Source organism: Malaclemys terrapin, chromosome 5 (assembly GCF_027887155.1).
Source record: "Malaclemys terrapin pileata isolate rMalTer1 chromosome 5, rMalTer1.hap1, whole genome shotgun sequence".
Lineage (NCBI taxonomy): Eukaryota > Metazoa > Chordata > Testudines > Emydidae > Malaclemys > Malaclemys terrapin.
In genome coordinates, this window is record NC_071509.1 from 143,349,029 (window position 1) to 143,369,564 (window position 20,536).

The following is a 20,536-nucleotide window of genomic DNA, read 5'->3' on the forward strand; positions in this document are numbered from 1 at the left end:
CACTACATCAAGAAAGATTGGCCACTCCGACAGTCATTGGAGCCTGGGAGGAAAAGTGTTTAGCATCCACCACTTGTTGAATCAAGGAAGATTTTGTTACCACCCTTACACATCAAGCTGGGTCTGATGAAGAACTTTGTTAAGGCCATTGACAAAACACAAGCAGCTTTCCAAGTACCTCCGTGGAAAATTTCCAAGATTAAGTTAAGCTAAGATAAAGGAAGGTGTCTTTGTTGGTCCTCAGATTCGTGAACTTCTTCGAGATGATGCATTTGACCATGCACTGCGTGGCAAGGAAAAGACGGCATGGAAAGCCTTCCAGTTAGTGGCAATAAATTTTCTCGGAAACAACAAGGCAGACAACTACAGGTTGTTGGTGGAAAACCTCCTCAAGGCATACAAAAGCCTTGGTTGCCACATGTCACTAAAGATAAATTTTTTGCACTCTCATCTAGATTTTTTTCCATCGAACTGTGGAGCAGTGAGCGATGGGCACGGCGAGCGATTTCACTAGGACATTGCAACAATGGAGAAACGCTATCAGGGAAAATGGAGCCCATCAATGCTTGCAGACTATTGCTGGACAGTGACAAGAGATGCTCCATTTAATGAATACAAGAGACAAGCCAAGAAGCGCCGAGTAGACACTGAATAGGACTAAACTATGTACATAATAGTTTTTTGCCTTTTGTTTCATAATACATTTTATTTATATAACCCTTTTGCTGATTTTTAAAGTGTTACATAAACAGGACAGGTGAAATATTATCATGTAAAGCAACCATAAACACATGAAAAGACCTAGGTTTGCATTTTATGATTAAAACTCTACTATCTACACAATATACATAGACATAAAATGTAAAAACTTAAATATCTTAGAAACAGTAGCCAATCACTTGTTTTAATTGTCATATTTGAATTCAGCACATCAAAATACATAATAAATAGCACATTTTATCTCTGAAGTAGACGACTTCTCAAAAATTGTAGACCAGTGTTATTTATCACATTTGTTAGCCTTGCGTTTCATTTACTGTGTTTTGTCACAGCTGTATAGGATAGTTCTTTTAAATTCTTAAGAACTGAGCAGTACTTAATCCTTGCTGTTTATTGCTCCCTCAGACATTTTGTGAGCAAATTTAACAAGTTTGGTTTTCCCAATTGCTAAACAGTAAATCTTACATAAAGAAGGCAGAAGGAAAAAAGGATATCAGAGACAGACATGGTTTTTTATATGCCTTTGACATCTCTTACCTCTGCCATTTACAGATGTCCACAGTCTCTGATTTAGTGTTGTATTAGAAAACTTGGTTTTAGAAGTGGGATACAAGGGAGAAAAGTGACGGCCTATCACAGTTACCACAAAGATGTTTCATTTTCAGTCAGTATAAAATATTTATCTAGCCAAAAAGGCCTGATAATCATGGAAGGAGACCTGGGAACTACTATCTCCATGTTTTTCAGAGAGTGGAAGTGAGTGGCAATATGCTTTGTCAAAAGTCTAATGACCTTGAAGTAAAATGAACAAAAATTGGGAGAGAGGGTCTTAGAGTGCATTGAACTGACCATGGATTCCAAATGGATTCCAAATGAAAATAAATGTTGTGATTTCTGTCTTATTCTTAATGCAGAGGACTATACGTTTACCCTTAGCTAACACCCATAATTTCAGCATCAAATGTTTTAATCTGCTGAAAGAGAAATTGGAGGGTATTTGGAATAGAAAATGGCCAATAATTGTTTCACACTAATAATCACTTTAAGAAATCATAATTCCAATCTAATTCAGTGTCACCTTTTCTGTGAGGTTAATGAGAGTTGTGTTTTAATGTTTTCATCAGCTTTAAAAAAAAAAAATTATATGTTCTCCTTATTGTATATTACCCATCAGCACCTCTTAATCTCAGTGACATGGCATAGATTAGCTTTGAAGGGAGGAATACTTTTGTTGTTGCTCCTGAATTTTTATCTAATATATTCAACGTTTTGTAATTCCTTCGTTAAAAATGCGTTTTCCTTTAGTTCCCCCATCTTAATGTTGGATATACCCTGCTTATTTACCATATAATTAGGTAGTGTCTTTTATACCATGTGGCAGAAAAATATGGGAAATACCAATTGCTCTGAAAGTTCAGAAGGGGAGAAGTGAGATTAGCAATCTTTTAAAACAATATTTCTTTAGCGATAAAGTCAAGCCTTTTTGCAAGAGGTTGGTAGCTACTTTAAAATAAAACTGTAGGGAAAGATGAAATCTGTCAGTGTCATGAATCTTTGGGTTTGGGTCTGTGCTGACTATTTCAAACAAGTTTTCATACTTCAATCTGCTATTTTTTTCGCTGAGCGTACTGCTTTTGCCTTTATGCAATGATAAACCAGTTAGTAAAAACACTCATAGGAAGGTGATACAGGGAGTAATTTTTCCCTATAATTTGTTTCCTTTTCTTCTTTTTTAATTTGGATGATGATTTTAAATGGTTTGTAGTTGTAAGGGTGGGTACAAAAACAAATTACATATCTGTTAAAATGCCCCATCCGTAGCCTATGGAAATAAATGTAGCTGAGGGAAACTACCAGCATAAGTTTTGTTAAAAGTATGTTTTGTAGCTCATTGTACCAAATAATGAAATAAATGCTCAAGGGCCAGGTTTTCAAAAGGGTTTATTACCCAGCAGCTGCAACTGAATCCGAACACTTATTTAGGTGCCCAAATGGGAGCACTTCTTTAAATGTGGCCCAAGTCACTAAGATGCAATAACTGACACTATATAAACGACAATAGTTAGAACACAGAAAATAATATTGATATTCTGTAGATCTTTAACCGTTTGTTTTCTAACATTGAGTGTAAGTCAATGAACTGCTAAGCAGAACAAAAACAGCGTATGAAACGTGTTCCTTTATCCCGGTTTATACATATTTAAAATCTACATCAAGCCATATTAGCTACAGCAATCTGAAGAAAGATGGTACTTGTTCTGCTTGTCAGTATCTGGAATGTTCTTCCTGCTCCCAGGGACTTCATAGTGGTATCTGAGCTCCAGAAATAAAAAGAACAGTTCAGGAGTAAACACACTAACTTTCCTCAGCAAAGTCCCAGTCCTATAAACACTTACACACTGGACGTCACACACAGTAAAGCACATTTGTAAATATGTGCAGGATCAGGGTCTGAAAGTATAAAGAATTCTTCTTAGAATAAGATAATACAAATCTAAAACTCCACATAATCATCTCTTTCTGTAGCATCAAGCAAAGAAAATCACCTAATCTCATTATTCTGGAGCTGAACTGCTTAATAGCTTATATACAGTATAACTAAACCACATGATTAAATGCAATCCAAAACAACTCGCACAACTGATTCCCTTGAGAGAATTGGGAAGTTGGGGTTTCCTTAGCACTTTCATATTTAGAGAAATGTAGTTTATTCAGCTAACAAAATATGGCCTTGTGCTGCCTTACACAGCTTTGAAATTGCAAAGCTGAGCTCAGGAAGAGGAAAGAATGTCCATCATTGTTCATATGCCCATAGCTGATGGGAACGATTTTCAGTCTGACTGGAGGGAAAGTTGTTGTGACATAGGCAGGTGAGTGGTGGAGGTCGGAGTAAACAAAGGGAGGGGGAATGAAGAGGATCTCTGAATATCCATATTATCTCTACATAAAAGAAATGGAGATGTGGCTTAACAATATCGCATTGTATGGCTTCTACATTGCTGTACCCTGTAGCAGCTACTGTATACTTTAATGATAAAAGTATTGTGGGTTTTTTTCAGCATGTGGATATAGCAGCGCTCTTGATTAAATACAGCACATGTGTAAATGCAACGGATAAATGGGCATTCACACCGTTGCATGAAGCAGCACAAAAAGGAAGAACACAGCTATGTGCTCTGCTACTAGCTCATGGAGCAGATCCAACCATGAAGAACCAAGAGGGTCAAACACCTTTAGATCTGGCAACGGTACGTTCATATTGCAAAGCATCAGAAACTGTTATAAAGAATTGGCTTTATGTATTAAATGACACTCAGTGCTTCCACTGTGCCAGTGGTCCTCAGCCTTCTCCAGTCTGGGATTTGGGAAGGGTAGGGTGGCCAGGACTTCTTGACGTCCATGCACAACCCCTCTGTTGACGGCAAGCCCATGCACAACACATAGGATGAGATTCTGGTATCTCTTAGTTAAGGTTTAAAGTACCAGTTTCATTCCCAGCACTTTAATTTTACCCTAACTGAACCTATCCACCTGAAATGTTACAGATGTGAGCTTTAGCCAGCACACACTACATTACCTGAATCCTTTCAGAGAAATAGATGAGACTTTGAGGAAGTATGAGTGTTCCAAAAAAGGTATTCTCAGTTCTTAAATAATTTTCTCCCAATAATTCTCAACCAATTTTATGGCACAATGTAACTCCAGAACAATGTGGCTAGAATGACCCAGAACCTCCAAACTTGTTGTTAGCTGTAAGTCTTCTTGAATACGTGTCTTTGACTTGGGTTTTGTTAGTGGCAGGATTAGTTAAAAATAGTTTCCACATATCTTATAGGGCACACAGAGTTTATAAATTCCAGGTGACTCCATTACTGATGGTTGCTATGTGGGGAGAACTGTATAATAGACTAGTTTGGAATAGAGGCGGGAGGGAGTAGGAGAGTTTGAGACACAGTCAGGGGTGAGGAGGCTGGTCTGGGGAGGAAAACAGACACCATTCCCCAAATAAATCCACTTTACATGTTCCCCCTGCACCTCCACACATGTTCCTGTCCGGTAATCCTGGAAAAAATCATGGAGCAGGTCCTCAAGGAATCAATTCTGAAGCACTTAGAAGAGAGAAAAGTGATCAGGAACAGTCAGCATGGATTCACCAATGGCAAGTCATGCCTGACTAACCTAATTGCCTTCTTTGATGAGAACTGGCTCTGTGGATGAGGGGAAAGCAGTGGATGTGTTATTCCTTGACTTTAGCAAAGCTTTTGATATGGTCTCCCACAGTATTCTTGCCGGCAAGTTAAAGTAGTATGGGCTGGATGAAGCTGGCTAGATTATCGGTCTCAACGGATAGTGATCAATGGCTCCATGTATAGTTGGCAGCCGGTTTCAAGCGGAGTGCCCCAAGGGTCGGTCCTGGGGCCGGTTTTGTTCAATATCTTCATTAATGATCCGGAGGATGGCATGGACTGCACACTCAGCAAGTTTGCAGATTACACTAAACTGAGAGGAGTGGTAGATACGCTGGAGGGTAGGGATCGGATACAGAGGGACCTAGACAAATTAGAGGATTGGGCCAAAAGAAACCTGATGAGGTTCAACAAGGACAAGTGCAGAGTCCTGCACTTAGGACGGGAGAATCCCATGCACTGCTACAGACTAGGGACTGGATGGCTAGGCAGCAGTTCTGCAGAAAAGGACCTAGAGGTTATAGTGGACGAGAAGCTGGATATGAGTCAACAGAGTGCCCTTGTTGCCAAAAAGGCTAATGGCATTTTGGCTGTATAAGTAGGGGCGTTGCCAGCAGATCGAGGGACGTGATCGTTCCCCTCTATTTGGCATTGGTGAGGCCTCATCTTGAGTACTGTGTCCAGTTTTGGGCCCCACACTACAAGAAGGTTGTGGAAAAATTGGAGAGTCCAGCGGAGGACAACAAAAATGATTAGGGGGCTGGAGCACATGAGGAGGGGCTGAGGGAACTGGGATTGTTTAGTCTGCAGAAGAGAAGAATGAGGGGGTATTTGATAGCTGCTTTCAACTACCTGAAAGGGGGTTCCAAAGAGGATGTATCTAGACTGTTCTCAGTGGTAGCAGATGACAGAACAAGGAGTAATGGTCTCAAGATGCAGTGGGGGAGGTTTCAGTTGGATATTAGGAAAAACTTTTTCACTACGAGGGTGGTGAAGCACTGGCATGGGTTACCTAGGGAAGTGGTGGAATCTCCTTCCTTAGAGGTTTTTAAGGCCCGGCTTGACAAAGCCCTGGCTGGTATGATTTAGTTGGGGATTGGTCCTGCTTTGAGCAGGGGGTTGGACTAGATGACCTCCTGAGGTCCCTTCCAACCCTGATATTCTGTGATTCTGTGAACAGTGACTCTGAAAAGGACTTTAGGGATCATTGTAGAAGCCAGCAGACCATCACTTCCCATTGCAATCTTATGGCTAAGAGGGCTAATGCAGTGCTTGGATTTATAAACAGGAGAGCATCAAGTCAGAGTAGGGAGGTGCTCTTACCTTTGTACACAGCAATAGTGAGACTATTACTGGATATTGTGTCCAATGTTACTGTCCACATTTTTAAAAAAATGTTGAAAAATTGGAGAGCGTTCAGAAAAGATCTACAAGAAGAAGTTGAGGTCTGGACAGCCTGACTTACAGTGAGAGACTTAACTGAACTTCTTAAGTTTCTCCAAGAAAAGGTCAAGAGGTGAGTTGACCATGCTCTTCAAATATCCACATGGGGAAGAGATTTCTGATAGTAGAGGTCTCCCCAGTTTAGCAGACAAGGGCATAATGACATCCAGTGGCTGCAAGCTGAAGCTAGACAAATTCAGACAATAAATAAGGTGCACGCTTTTTGTAAAAGTGAGGTAAATTAACTTTTGGAACAGCTTACCAAAGGAAATGGTAGATTCCTCATCTTTCGAAGTCTTTACAGTCAAGATTGGACATTTTCCTATGGGCTTGTCTAAAGGAACATTTAGTTTGCAGCAAGTTCCCCAGTGTGCTCTAATCTCTTCCTGTTTCAAACCAGGAACTTTTAGTGCACAGCAGCAGGGTCCACGCACACTTAATGCACAGCAAGTTAGTGCAGGATAGACTTACACTTCAGCTTGCTGCAAACTGTGGCTATGTCTACACTTGGAGCTACTGGTGTGATTCCCAGCTCATGCAGACACATTCACACTAACTCATATCCAGCTAACAATTTAAAAATAGTAGTGTAGCCACAGTTGTGCAGCAGCGGTGAGCAATGACAAGGGCTAGCTATCTCAAGTACGTACCTGTGGGGTCTCAGCAGGTTTGTACTTGGGACTGCTAGTGTGTGCTAGCCTGCTGTGCACTGAGTGTCTGTGTGAACCCTGTTGCTGTGTACTAAAAATTTTGTAGGGTGCTTTGATTTATGCTGCTTTGAAATGGGAGTATATTAAAGCACACTAGTGAACTTTTAGTGCGCGGCCACAGGCTCCATGTGGACAATTGCTGCAAACTAAGGCTATGTCTACACTACAGCCTACGTTTGGGGGTGGAGGGATAGCTCAGTGGTTTGAGCATTGGCCTGCTAAACCCAGGGTTGTGAGTTCAATCCTTGAGGGGGCCACTTGGGGATCTGGGGCAAAATCAGTACTTGGTCTTGCTAGTGAAGGCAGGGGGCTGGACTCGATGACCTTTCAAGGTCCCTTCCAGTTCTAGGAGATGGGATATCTCCATTAATTAAATTATTATGGTGCTCAGGGGTGTGAATAAAGCACCCCGCTGAGCGACATAAGTTACACCAACAACTGCCAGCATGGGCAGCGCTATGTTGGCGTGATACACTCTACAGCCGACAACTACCGCCGCTCATGGGGGCTGGCGTAGTTAAGCTGTCTGGAGAGCTCTAAGCGGCTACATGAGAGAGCTTACAGCAGCGCCACTGCAAGCTCTCTAATGTTTAGACAAATCCTAAAATAGGTGCTCTAGCTCAACCAGCGATTACAGGATCGAAGAAGGAATTACATCGTGGAATTGTCTGATCTGCTATGCAGGTCTGATGAAATTATTCTAATGGTCTTTTCTGGCCTTAACATCTATAAAATCACCCTGCCGCGAGGAAAAAAATTAATTAACTCTCTAATATATAATAGAAAATAGACCTGGTCTTAAAAAGTTCTGTTAAGTGCGTGCAATTTTTGTATTTTTCTTAGATTTAATCCTGTAATAGTTTTTCTTCAAAATGAATTACCTATGTTATGAGATTGTTGGGAGTTTTATTTAGATGGGGGCCAGGGATAAGGTTATCCACTGAATGTATTTTTTTCCTTCCTTTGTAAATTAATAGATGGTGATTTTAATGACAATAAGGCCCTATGTGAATGTTCTTTCTGTCTTTCAGGCTGATGATATCAGAGCTTTGCTGATAGATGCAATGCCTCCAGAAGCCTTGCCTACCTGTTTTAAACCTCAGGCAACTGTAGTTAGTGCCTCTCTAATCTCACCAGCATCTACTCCCTCCTGTCTCTCTGCTGCCAGCAGCATAGATAACCTTACAGGGCCTCTGGCAGAACTTGCAGTGGGAGGAGCATCAAATGCTGGGGATGGAGCAGCAGGAACAGAAAGAAAAGAAGGAGAAGGTAATTTTTCCGCTGGGTAAGACTCCGTTGCTTTCTATACAATAAGAAGGTGCTTAGCATTGCATTCTGCCTTACTTGATTCTGAAGATGTTGAATATAAAAATACTCCCATCTCAAAGGAAATGTGAATTGCTCTATTTCTCCTGTTTTCTGCCTCTGCTCTTTGGGTGACTGTTCCTCTTAGTTATCGTTTTGTTCATGATTAGCTCAGAATCCAAAGGCAAGGGTCACTGACTAAATGCACAGATTTCCGCTGTTGCTGCTGGACAAAAATTCTAATGGGTATCATTTTGATTTGGGGAAACATGATGGGTGAGATTGGTGGGAGGGGGTTGTTAAAGTTTTAATCCTTTGATTAATATTTGAAATACATGCTGTCTATCAGCATCTGAAAGATTGTATAACAAAAATGCACCTGTCTTCATCTGTAGTCCTGTGTAACTTGCCGTCCAGTTTTACTGAAATCAGATGTTGCTGTTTTAAGTGGTGGTTTTTCATGTGCGTTTAACATTCAGATTTACTGAGCTTTTGTATAGTCTGAGGTAGGTTATAACCTATAATTATTTCTCTGAGGACTATAGAGAGCTGTTTTGAAACTGAGGACAAGCTGACATTATGCTGGATGTTGGATATCTTCTACATTGATCTGTTTCTTTCATTATAGTCGCTGGTCTTGACATGAATATCAGCCAGTTCCTGAAAAGCCTTGGGCTTGAACACCTGCGGGATATCTTTGAAACAGAACAGGTAATGAGTGAGCCTCATATATGGCGCACTTGTATGTTCATTTATAGTGAATGCAATATATACTCAAGCAAATTTTGATTGCATCTGTTGTTTCCTAACTTTTTTTAAATGACTGTTTAACATCTGTGAAAAACAAAAATAACAAAGAAAACTACAAATGAGTCCTCTAATACCTTAAAGTGAGGTTCTACTCAGAAAAAGATTGAATCATAGAATGTCAGGGTTGGAACAAATGGCATCATAGTTATTTGAGTCTGGTATCAAGTTTGCTCAGTTTACAAGTAAAATAATATTTTTTTTCCTAACTACCAGCTCTGCAAATTCATCCCAGGATCTGAGTCACGATTGGTCCTTTGATCTTGAACATCATTACCAATAAAGGTTTTGCAGGACAAATTAGCCCCTGAGCTACATATGTTCTTCCCCATTCATAAACCTGTTAAAGGTTTTTTTTTTTTTTTTTTTTTACAAGGAAGAGGAAGAAAAATTGTTCTCCTTAACCTCTGAGGATAGGACAAGAAGCAGTGGGGTTAAATTGCAGCAACCTAATGTTTAGGCTGAACATTAGGAAAAACTTCCTGTCCGGGTGGTTAAGAGTGGAATAAATTTCCTAAAGAGGCTGTGGAATCTCCATCATTGGAGATTTTTAAGATCAGGTTAGACCTGTCAGGGATGGTATGGATCAGTGGTTCTCAACCTTTCCAGACTACTATTTCAGGAGGCCGATTTGTCTTGCATACCCCAAGTTTCACCTCACTTAAAAACTGCTTGCTTACAAAATCAGACATAAAAATACAAAAGTGTCACAGCACACTGTTACTGAAAAATTGCTTACTTTCTCATTGTTACCATATAATTATAAAATAAATTGCCACCCCCAGGTTGAGAAACACTGATATAATATATAGAGCAGTATAAACAAGTCATTGTCTGTAAGAAATTGTAGTTTGTACTGACTTCGCTAGTACTTTTCATGTAGCCTGTTGTAAAACTAGGCAAATATATTGATGGACCACGTGGAAGACCTGTGTACCCCCAGGGGTACACATATCCCTGGTGGAGAACCACTGGTCTAGATAATATTTAGTCTTGCCATGAGTGCTGGGGGCAGGACTATGACCTCTCGAGGTCCCTTCCAGTCCTACAATTCTATGAAGCCTGTGGAAGCCTGTTGCATTGAACAGAGTTATTAAAGTGAAAGTCATTAGAACTTCTTCTTTGAGTGATTGCTCATGTGTAGGCGTGCATGCTCGCCACGTGCACCAATGGGCGGAAGTTTTTCCCCCCGTACTGGGGGAGCACCGTGGCGACCCCTGGAGTGGTGCCTGTATATCGCGCTATGAGGGGAGCCACGCGCTCCCCCCACCCTCAGTTCCTTCTTGCCACCAGTGAAGGTAGTCGGAACTTTGTGCTCCAGCTCTGCTGCAGCCTTTTCTTCTTGACCTTAGTGGTACCATTCGTGGATTGTTTCTTCAGTTGTTAGAGTGGGCTCAGGGCAGGGCGTGTGCCCCAGGCTTCAAGTCGTGCGACTCCTGTCGCCGTTCTATGCCTAGGAGTGACCCGCACACTGAGTGTCTCCACTGTTTGGGTGAGACTCACATCAGCGACCGTTGTAAGATCTGCAGGTCGTTCAAGCCAAGGACCAAGAAGGAGAGAGACATTAGACTTCGAGCTCTCCTGATGGAGTCGGCGCTGGCCCCAACTCCGGCGCGCCGAACAGACTTGGCACCCGCCGCCACATCGTCGGTGCGTAGCGAGGCCCCCTCGACCAGCCAGCACCGCTCTCCCTCCAAGAAACACGGGAAGGGCCGTACCTCGCAGCAGTGCCGAGACAAGGAAAGAGGGGAGGCTGGTCCCAGGTCGGGCAGCCCTCAGTCCCCCCTGGCTTCCAGGCCTCCGACTCGTGTTGAGCGGAGCAGCCCGGCGTCATCCGCGCGCGCATCCCCACTGGTACGGATGCCATCGACGCTGGAGGCGATGCAAGTTGCAAAAGACATTATGAGCCTGCCGGTTCCGGGCATGCAGCTGGGGACGGGCCCCTGGTCCCGCGGCAAGCCTCCTTTGGGTGCTCACCAAGCCTCCCCAGCAGGACGCAGTTTCCACTCTGAGGACTGCTCTTTGCGGACCAGACCGACATCAGGCTGCATGGGATGAAGGATTCCCATACCACCCTGCAAACCTTGGGCCTCTACGTCCCTCCGGCTAAGGTCAAGGCCAGGCCGCAACCGTTGGCTCAACTGGTGAGGAGCAGATACGAGCCCCTGTATAAGAGACTGAGGGATCAAAAACGCCGGTCTCAGCGGCAGTCCCACTCCGCCCTGCAGCCTGGACCCTCTAAGGGCAAAAGGCAGGGAAAGAGGCGGTTTTGACTATTTGCAGGGGGGCACCAGGCTAGTTGCCAGGGAGACCCACCAGTTAATACAGTTTCTGTTCTGCAACCGTTTGTCTGCTTTCCACATGGCGTGTTCCTGTATAACATCGGACCAGTGGGTCTTCAGCACCATTTCCAGGGGCTACATGTTGCAGTTCACCTCACCCACACCAAACCACCCATCCTCCCCGGTAGTCCCGGGGGACCCGGAGCATGCCCTCCTCCTGGGTCAGGAGGTGGACTGTCTACTGCACCTGGGGGCGGTGGAAAGAGTACCGGTAGAATTCCAAGGCAAAGGATTCTACTCCCGGTACTTCCTGATCCCGAAGGCCAAAGGGGGCCTCAGGCCCATCCTGGACCTCCAGGGCCTAAACTGTTTTTTGGCCCCCTCCAAGTTCCGCCTGGTGTCCCAGGCCTCTATTATCCCCTCCCTGGACCCGGGGGACTGGTATGCATCCCTGGACCTCCAGGATGTGTACTTTCACATCCATATTTTCGAGGGGCACAGACACTTCCTTTGCTTCCTAGTGGGGTTAGACCACTATCAGTTTGCGGTCCTCCCGTTTGGCCTATCCACGGCACCCAGGGTTTTCACAAAGTGTATGACTGTGATAGTGACCTAACTCAGGAGGGAGGGGGTCCAGATCTTCCCATACCTGGATGATTGGCTTCTCAAGGGTGACTCACATTCTGAGGTAAAGACCCACGTGGGGCTGCTCCTCTCGACAGGCGCCGGTCTCAGACTAGTGGTGAACGAGACCCAGTCAACCTTAATTCCAGTTCAGCGCATAGAGTTCACTGGACTCCTCGAGGGCCACAGCCTCTCTCCCCCTAGACAGGTTCGAGGCACTGAGAGATCTCATCGCCTCGGTCACGGCCTTCCCAGTGACAAAGACGAGAGCATGCCTTCGAATTCTGGGCCACATGGTGGCATGTACGTACGTGGTCCGCCATGCCAGACTCCGAATGAGGTCCCTCCAGCTCTGGCTAGCTTCCCAATTCTCTTAGGCCCGGGACGGGTTGGACAAGGTTCTCACGGTTCCATCCCCGATAGTGGTCTTACCTGAGCAATATGCTGCAAGGGGTTCCCTTTCGGGATGCCAGCCCGTCTGTAGACCTGGTGACCGACACATCGGACCTGGGTTGGGGAGCCCACACGGGGAACACGCAGACTCAAGGGACATGGTCGATCCTAGACCTGTCCCTTCACATAAATGTCAAAGAGCTCAGGGCAGTGCAGTTGGCGTGCGTGGCCTTCCACATGTATCTCTGCAGCAAGGTGGTCAAAGTCCTCACGGACAACACTGCCGCCATGTACTATATCAACAGGCAAGGCGGGACTCACTTCCTAGCCCTCTGCCGGGAAGCCCTGAACCCATGGGAGTTTTGTATAGCCCACGATATCTTCCTGAGGGCCGTACATCTCCCGAGCATCCGCAATACGCAGGCAGATCGCCTCAACACGGTTTTCTCCCCTCAATACAAGTGGTCGCTCCACTCGGATGTTGCTCACTGGCTCTTCCGAGAGTGGGGAGTTCCCCGGGTCGACCTCTTTGCAACCCGCCAGAACCAGTGTTGCCCACAGTTCTGCTCCAGAGGATTGGTGGGGAGCGATCTCCGATGCGTTCCTTCTATGGTGGTCGGGCCAGCTCCTTTACACTTTCATGCCATTTCCCCTCATCGACAGGGTCCCACAAAAGGTAAAAGCAGATAAGGCGAGAGTCATCCTCATAGCCCTGGCGTGGGCCCACCAACACTGGTACGGTACCCTCCTTCACCTCTTGGCGGCCCCCCCGAGGACGCTGCCGCATCGCCCAGATCTCCTCTCCCAGGATGGGGGCCGCCTCCTCCGTCCCAATGTAGCCGCGCTCCACCTGACAGCGTGGTTGCTCCGTGGCTAGACGAGGAGGAGGGCAGGTGTTCAGAGCAGGTAAGGTGGGTCCTCTTGGAAAGCAGGAAGCTGTCTGCACACCAGACATACATGGCAAAGTGGTCCAGGTTCTCCAAGTGGGTGAGTGAGCGGGGAGTTTCACCCTCCTCTGCACCTCTCTAGCTTATTCTGGACTACCTCCTCTCCCTTAGGGCCCAAGGACTGGCACCCGCCTCGGTCAGGGTACATCTGGTGGCCATATCGGCCTTCCACCTGCCAGTGCAAGGGCACTCACTCGGTCTTCTCCCACTCTATGACCTCCCATTTCCTGAAGGGCCTCGACCGTTCGTTCCCGTATGCTAGGCCCCCCCTTCCTCCCTCTCCCCGCCGCAATGGGACCTAAACGTGGTTTTGTCCCAACTCATGGGGCCTCCCTTTGAACCCCTGGCCACGTGTTCCTGGTCTCACGTCTCGTGGAAGGTGGCTTCCCTTGTAGCGATCACGTCGGCCCGATGGGTCTCGGAACTTGGGGCCTTGACCTCAGGACCCCCCTATACTGTCTTCCGCAGGGATAAAGTCCAGCTTTGCCCACACCCGGCGTTTCTCCCAAAGGTGGTCACCGCCTTCCATATGGAACAGAGCAACTTTCTTCCCATGCTCTGTCCTAAGCCCAGCCATTCCTCTAACGAGGAGCGCCGCCTCCACACGCTCGATGTGTGTAGGGCGCTGGCCTTTTACCTGTATCGGACCAAACCGTTCCGGAAATCCTTGCAACTCTTTATTGCCTCGGCTGAGCGGGTGATGGGGCAACTTCTCCACCCAGCATCTTTCCCGCTGGATCACCTCATGCATACTCATGTGTTACGATCTGGCAGGGGTTCCCCCGCCACCGATCGTTAGGGCACGCTCTACGAGGCCTCATCAGCTGCCTACGTAGCCCATGTCCCTATCCAAGACATTTGTAGGGCAGCCACTTGGGCCTCAGTTCACACATATACTTCGCATTACGCGATCGTCGCCCAGTCTAGGGACGACGCCGGATTCGGCAGGGTGGTACTCCATCCCGGTTTGTCGTGAACTCCTACCCACCTCCAACAGATATTGGTTGGAATCACTTACTGTGGAATACACACGAGCAATCACTCGAAGAAGAAAGGACAGTTACCCGTTCCATAACTGGCGTTCTTCGAGATGTGTTGCTCATGTCTATTCCACACCCCGCCCTCCTTCCCCTCTGTCAGAGTTGTCCGGCAAGAAGGAACCGAGGGTGGGGGGGCACGTGGCTCCCCTTATAGCGCGATATACAGGCGCCACTCCAGGGGTTGCCGCAGTGCTCCCCCAGTACGGGTACTGCTAAGGGAAAAACTTCCGGCACCGGTGCACGTGGCGAGCACGCACACCTACTGTGGAATAGACATGAGCAACATATCTTGAAGAACGCCAGTTACGGAATAGGTAACTGTCCTTTAGCAAACAATGCCGTTGATGGACTAGGCGGAAGAGAAACTACTTTACCCAGGCCTTGTCTACACTAGAGAATTTCAGAAAATAGTTTCCTACTGCAAACAAGACTATAATCTTAGCTGTTTTGGGTGTCTAGGGTTAAAGACTAAATAGTAGGAAAAAAGTATGTTACTAAACTCAGCAGTAGCTCTGGATATGCAAAATGTATTGTAAGAAGTTACCATGTTTATGGTCAGTTTTTGGAAAAGAATAGCATTTGAATGTACTTGTTAATTCTTTTTCTGAACAGCTTCTTGGACAAACACATAATTTACTAGTGTGAACTAAGATATAATGTGAGGGGAGGGGAATAAGACATATTAAGCTGTAGCGATCAGTCAGAGAACAAACACTTTAAACATAATGTGTTGGTTATGAAAAATCTCCAGACTATTGTATGAAGTGTTAAGAGTTGTCCTTTGCTTCCCAGTTCCTGTAGATATGACAGTTTCTCTTTAATCTTCATTTACATTATGTATACCTCTTCTCCACTTCAGCATGAATTGTAATATTTCTTGGCTACCTTTTTCTTCTTACCTAGAAAAAGTGTGCTTTCCCTATATTTAATAGAAGTTTATGTTCATCAGAGAAACTGAAATATTGGCTTTTTAGAACCAGGAAAAACCTTTCTATCCAAATATTTCTGCTCTCCCTGGTTATCGTAATCTAATTTTGGATTGTTTCTTTTAGTCATGTCCCTCTAGAAACAAATCTCTAAGTGCTGCTTAAACTCATTTTTCCTGTTTAAAAAACCTTCCTCTTGCACTGAAGAGTTCTACTTTAGAGCCTTATCTTCTAGGTACGGCTGTCGATTAATTGCAGTTAACTCACTTGATTAACTCAAAAAAATTAATCCCAATTTAAAAAATGAATCGCGATTAATTGCAGTTTTAATCACACTGTTAAACAATAGAATACCAATTGAAGTTTATTAAATATTTTGGGATGTTTTTCTACATTTTCAAATATATTGATTTTGATTACAACACATAATGCAAAGTGTACAGTGCTCACTTTATATATTATTATTTATTACAAATATTTTCACTGTAAAAAAGATAAACAAATAAAATTGTATTTTTCAATTTACCTCATTTACTGTCGTGCAATTTCTGTCCTGAAAGTGCAATTTACAAATGTAGATTTTTTTTGTTATATAATGCACTCAAAAACAAAACAATGTAAAACTTTAGAGCCTACAAGTGCACTTAGTCCTACTTCTTGTTCAGCCAGTTGCTAAGACAAACAAGTTGTTTACATTCAAGGGAGATATTGCTGCCCGCTTTTTATTTACAATGTCACCTGAAAGTGAGAACAAGTGTTCACATGGCACTTTTGTAGCCAGCATTGCAATATATTTATGTGCAAGATATGCTAAACATTCATATGCCCCTTCATGCTGCGGCCACCATTCCAGAGAACATGTTTCCATGCTGATGAAAAAAAATATGTTAATTAAATTTGTGACTGAACTCCTTGTGGGAGAAATGTATGTCTCCTGGTCTGTTTTACCTGCTTTCTGCCATATATTTCATGTTATAGCAGTCTCGGATACCGACCCAGCATACGTTGCTCGTTTTAAGAACACTTTTACTGCAGATTTGACAAAACGCAAAGAAGGTATCAATATGAGATTTCTAAAGATAGCTACAACACTCCATCCAAGGTTTAAGAATCTGAAGTGCCTTCCAAAATCTGAGAGGGGACGAGGTGTGGAGCATGCTGGCAGATGTCTCAGAAGAGCAACTACAGAACCCGAACCACCTATAAAGAAAATCAACCTTCTCTTGGTGGCATCTGATGATGGAAATGAATGTGCATCAGTCTGCACTGCTTTTGATCATTATCAAGCAGAACCCGTCATCTGGAATGGGGGTTGAAGCACGAATGTTTAGGGCTGAGTAGACTTGTAAGCTCGAAAGTTTTACATTGTTTTATTTTTGAATGCAGTTATTTTTTTTTGTACATAGTTCTACATTTTAAGTTCAACTTTCATGATAAAGAGATTGCACTATAGTAATTGTAATGGAGGAATTGAAAAATATTTCTTTTTTTACAGTGCAAATATTTGTAATAAAATAAATATAAGGTGAGCACTGTACACTTCAGATTCTGTGTTGTAATTGAGATCAATATATTTGGAAATGTAGAAAATACCCCAAAATATTTAAATAAATGGTATTCTATTATTGTTTAACAGCACAATTAATCGCGATTAATTTTTTTAACTGTTTGACAGTCCTACTTATAGGTTATCTCTACAATTTTCCTCCACTAGTGAGGGTTTTAAAAATGCAAATCAGATTTACTCGTCTCTTTCATCAATTTGAAAACGTGTTAATTCATCTCATGCTGTTGTCCTTCCAAAGACAATGAGTACATATTCATAGTCATTCCATATTATTTTGATGCTTGATGTCTGGAACTGTCTTTGTTTCCCATACACTACAATCTCTGCAAGGAAACAGCCCTCCTGTGATACAGGTACCATTGAGGGACAGTTTTTCATTTTGGATTTCCCCTGACATTAATCCTAGTCCTCTGGCAGTAAGGTAGTATGTTTTGCAGTCTTTTGTAGTGTTGCTCTGCACTTGATGAATGTTTTCAATGACTCTTTCATAGTAACCTTCATATCTTTTGCCTGATCAATATGTTGGATGTCCTGTTTATTGCATATCCCTTGGTTGAGTCCCTCTCTCCTGGATTAAGCATATAATCTTTGTCTACAGTGGACTTTGTTTGCTACTTACAGAGCCAGTCATCCTAACTCTCCAGCTCCTTTTGAATCTAGTTGCATGGTTTCCCATTGATTACTAAGCCTCCAGTTCTACTGCAATGTATAAATCTGGGAGCAGATATATTTGAATGCCTCTCCTAAATGAAATCTTTCTGTATCTCTGAGGTCCAAAAGGTAACCTGTGCATAGAATTTCTATACAATATGAAAAGTTTGTGTCTGGACTGCCCTTTATGTCCTGCTCTTAAATCAATTTTCTGTTTCACATCTTATTTGACATCCTATTTTATTACTTCCTGCTTTAGCCAGTAATCTCTATGACCTTGAAATGCAGCCTTGTCAAATGCTTTGAGGAATCTTAATATATTACAGCCAGTGAATAGTCCTGATCTGTCATCATGACAGTCATTATTTCTAAGAACCTTAGGTTACTTAAGCATGATTTAACATAGCCAAATCATGTTTGGAGACACACACACATCACATAAACACGAAGTGAATGTTTTAGAGAATCTGTAATGGGATCGATGTAGGATGTGTTACACATTTTAATAAGGACATAACAGCAAAAGAATGGGAAATTATCAGGCTAAAATGATACAGAACTTTTATTTCCATGTTGTATGTGGTGGAAATACATTTATAGGTATTTGTGCAAAAATGTAAATCTTGCTACAGAGTGCTTTAAACTGTTGCTATGTTTATAGTGCTGATGTACAGCACCACATTAATCCTGACCCCTTGATAATCTTGACAGGAAAGCTGTTGTCTGGGATTTTTCTCTTACTATTTCTGCTATCCTTCGGGCAGCTAGCAATGCTAGCAATGGTGGGTGTGTTAGTGTAAAAAATATACTGGTGTGTTAGCCAGAGTGCCATGTAGCCCTCCTCAGAGCAGTTCTAAATAATACAATGACTAGCCGCCTGTGTACAGTCGTCCTTAATGTGTTACCACCAGTGGAGCTCCATCAATAATACTTCAGTACAGGGAATTATTTTGAAAAATCCAGTATCGGTAAGGCCAGTCACTGAAGGGGAAGAGTTATGATGCACCTAAGGGACAGAGGAACGCAAGTCCCACTGATTTTCAGTGGGGCATATGCACCTAAATCCCATAGGCACACTTGAAATCTCCTATCAGTTTTAAATTAAGCCTTTTATTATTCCTTTAGCAATATCAGATCCAGACTAAATTATTTTCCTAGTAATGTTTGACTGTTGTTTCAGTGCATTCATTAAATGGTTAGAAATTATTCCCAGTTTGGTATGGAGTCCTACCATGAAGGGAGATGGATGAGAAATTAAATAGCTTTATGCTAAATTACCTTTCCCTGTTAGTTTTTGGAAGAGAGAGGTATGTTCTATGTTATTTACACACATTCTGCAGCAGCCAGCATAAAGCAGCTCTCTGCTGTCTCATGATGGGAAGAGCCTGTGATATTTACTTGGGCCAGCCTCAGACAGGAAGGTGGCAGTCCATTAGATTGTAGGATCGTCATAATAAAATTAAAATACATAAACTGAGGGATTCTACTCCTAGCATGAATGCAGTGTAAGCACAGTATCATTTCTGTAACAATGGGACTTTCATTTTTTCCTTAGGAGGTAATGAAGGCTTGGCTACTAATTTTTGTCATGGTTTCTCTTTTCAGATAACTCTTGATGTATTGGCAGACATGGGGCATGAAGAGTTAAAAGAAATTGGCATTAACGCATATGGACATCGTCACAAACTAATAAAAGGTGTAGAGAGACTTCTAGGAGGTCAGCAAGGTACATATATCAAAACAGCCGGCAATTCCTGTTAACTTTGAGTTATGTACACCTGGACCTGTCTGAAAATAATTTTCAGCAGGCTTTCAGCATTTGTCTTGTAAAAGCAATGCTCTTAGATCATCCCCAGGCTTAGACCATGACTTTAAAGAGTCCATGTGTGGTTAGATGCGTTCCTGCTTGCAGAATTAACCAAATTCTGGCTAGGCAGCAGAAATAAAATGGCTAGAGACAGAGGAATCTTTCAGTGCAGTGGTGCAAAGATGGGGTGGAGCCATTGTCTTGTCTCCTCTCCATCCCAACTGGGGAATGCACAGCCCATGGAGGGGAGGAACCCCTATGCTGCTCTTAGCACAAGGCCATCATTCTGGAAGGCTCCAGCATGAAGTGCATAAAGCGGGAGCAGCTCTTTGTGTACCTACGTAAGGGTCAGTCACAGTCTGGTGCAGTGGTTTGTTCCAAGATTAACACACACAACTGTTAGTTACTAATAACTAATTCCTGAATGGATCACATTGTAATTGCAAACTGTTGGAATTGTGTCTATCACACAGGCTTCAGCTGCTTCACTTGAAAGCAGAAATTGCTAGATAAGTTCATCTCCCACATAAATTTTATTCTTTTAATATTTTATTCTATTTTAATACTCTCTTTTAATGCCTGCTGCTTTTCAAGCATTTGATCTAATTTAGGTTGTATTTCCTTTGTTTGCTTCCTGTATTGGACTTGCTCCTGCTCTGGGGTTATTTAACAAGTAATAATAGTAAGGCTGGGTAAAAATACAGCTGGTATTGTTTCCTACCGTTGATTTTTACTTCTTAAATTCTTCCCTTTTGCAGGCACCAGTCCTTATTTGACTTTTCACTGTGTGAGCCAAGGGACTATTCTCCTAGATCTTGCTCCCGATGATAAGGAGTATCAATCAGTAGAAGAGGAGGTATTATAAATACAAATATTTTTGTTTTAAAAATTGGCTTATGTTTGCTGCTTAATGTCTGTCTTGGAAGTCAGTGTGGTTCTACACTGCAAAGTGATACTCTCAAAATAGCATTGGTGGGTTCCACGTTACTGCCACCCAGTGATTACAGATCAGATGTGATCCCTGATTGCCAGGTCTTCAAACTCAGCCTAGGAACTGAAGGTCAGACTAGGTTCTTTTCCTCTTACACATCCCCAGTGCTCTGTGGGCCCAATTCCACACCCAGATA

General features: G+C 43.3%; 1 protein-coding gene across 1 annotated transcript in view; it reads left to right on the forward strand.

Annotated features, from left to right (window-relative positions):
- TNKS (tankyrase) overlaps nt 1-20,536 on the forward strand; it is a 313,482-nt gene that overhangs the window by 269,869 nt on the left and 23,077 nt on the right. The window contains exons 18-22 of the mRNA XM_054029743.1: nt 3,780-3,968; nt 8,092-8,329; nt 8,994-9,076; nt 19,208-19,328; nt 20,168-20,265. Coding sequence (XP_053885718.1) covers nt 3,780-3,968; nt 8,092-8,329; nt 8,994-9,076; nt 19,208-19,328; nt 20,168-20,265 — 729 coding nt within the window. The remainder of the gene's footprint in view (nt 1-3,779; nt 3,969-8,091; nt 8,330-8,993; nt 9,077-19,207; nt 19,329-20,167; nt 20,266-20,536) is intronic.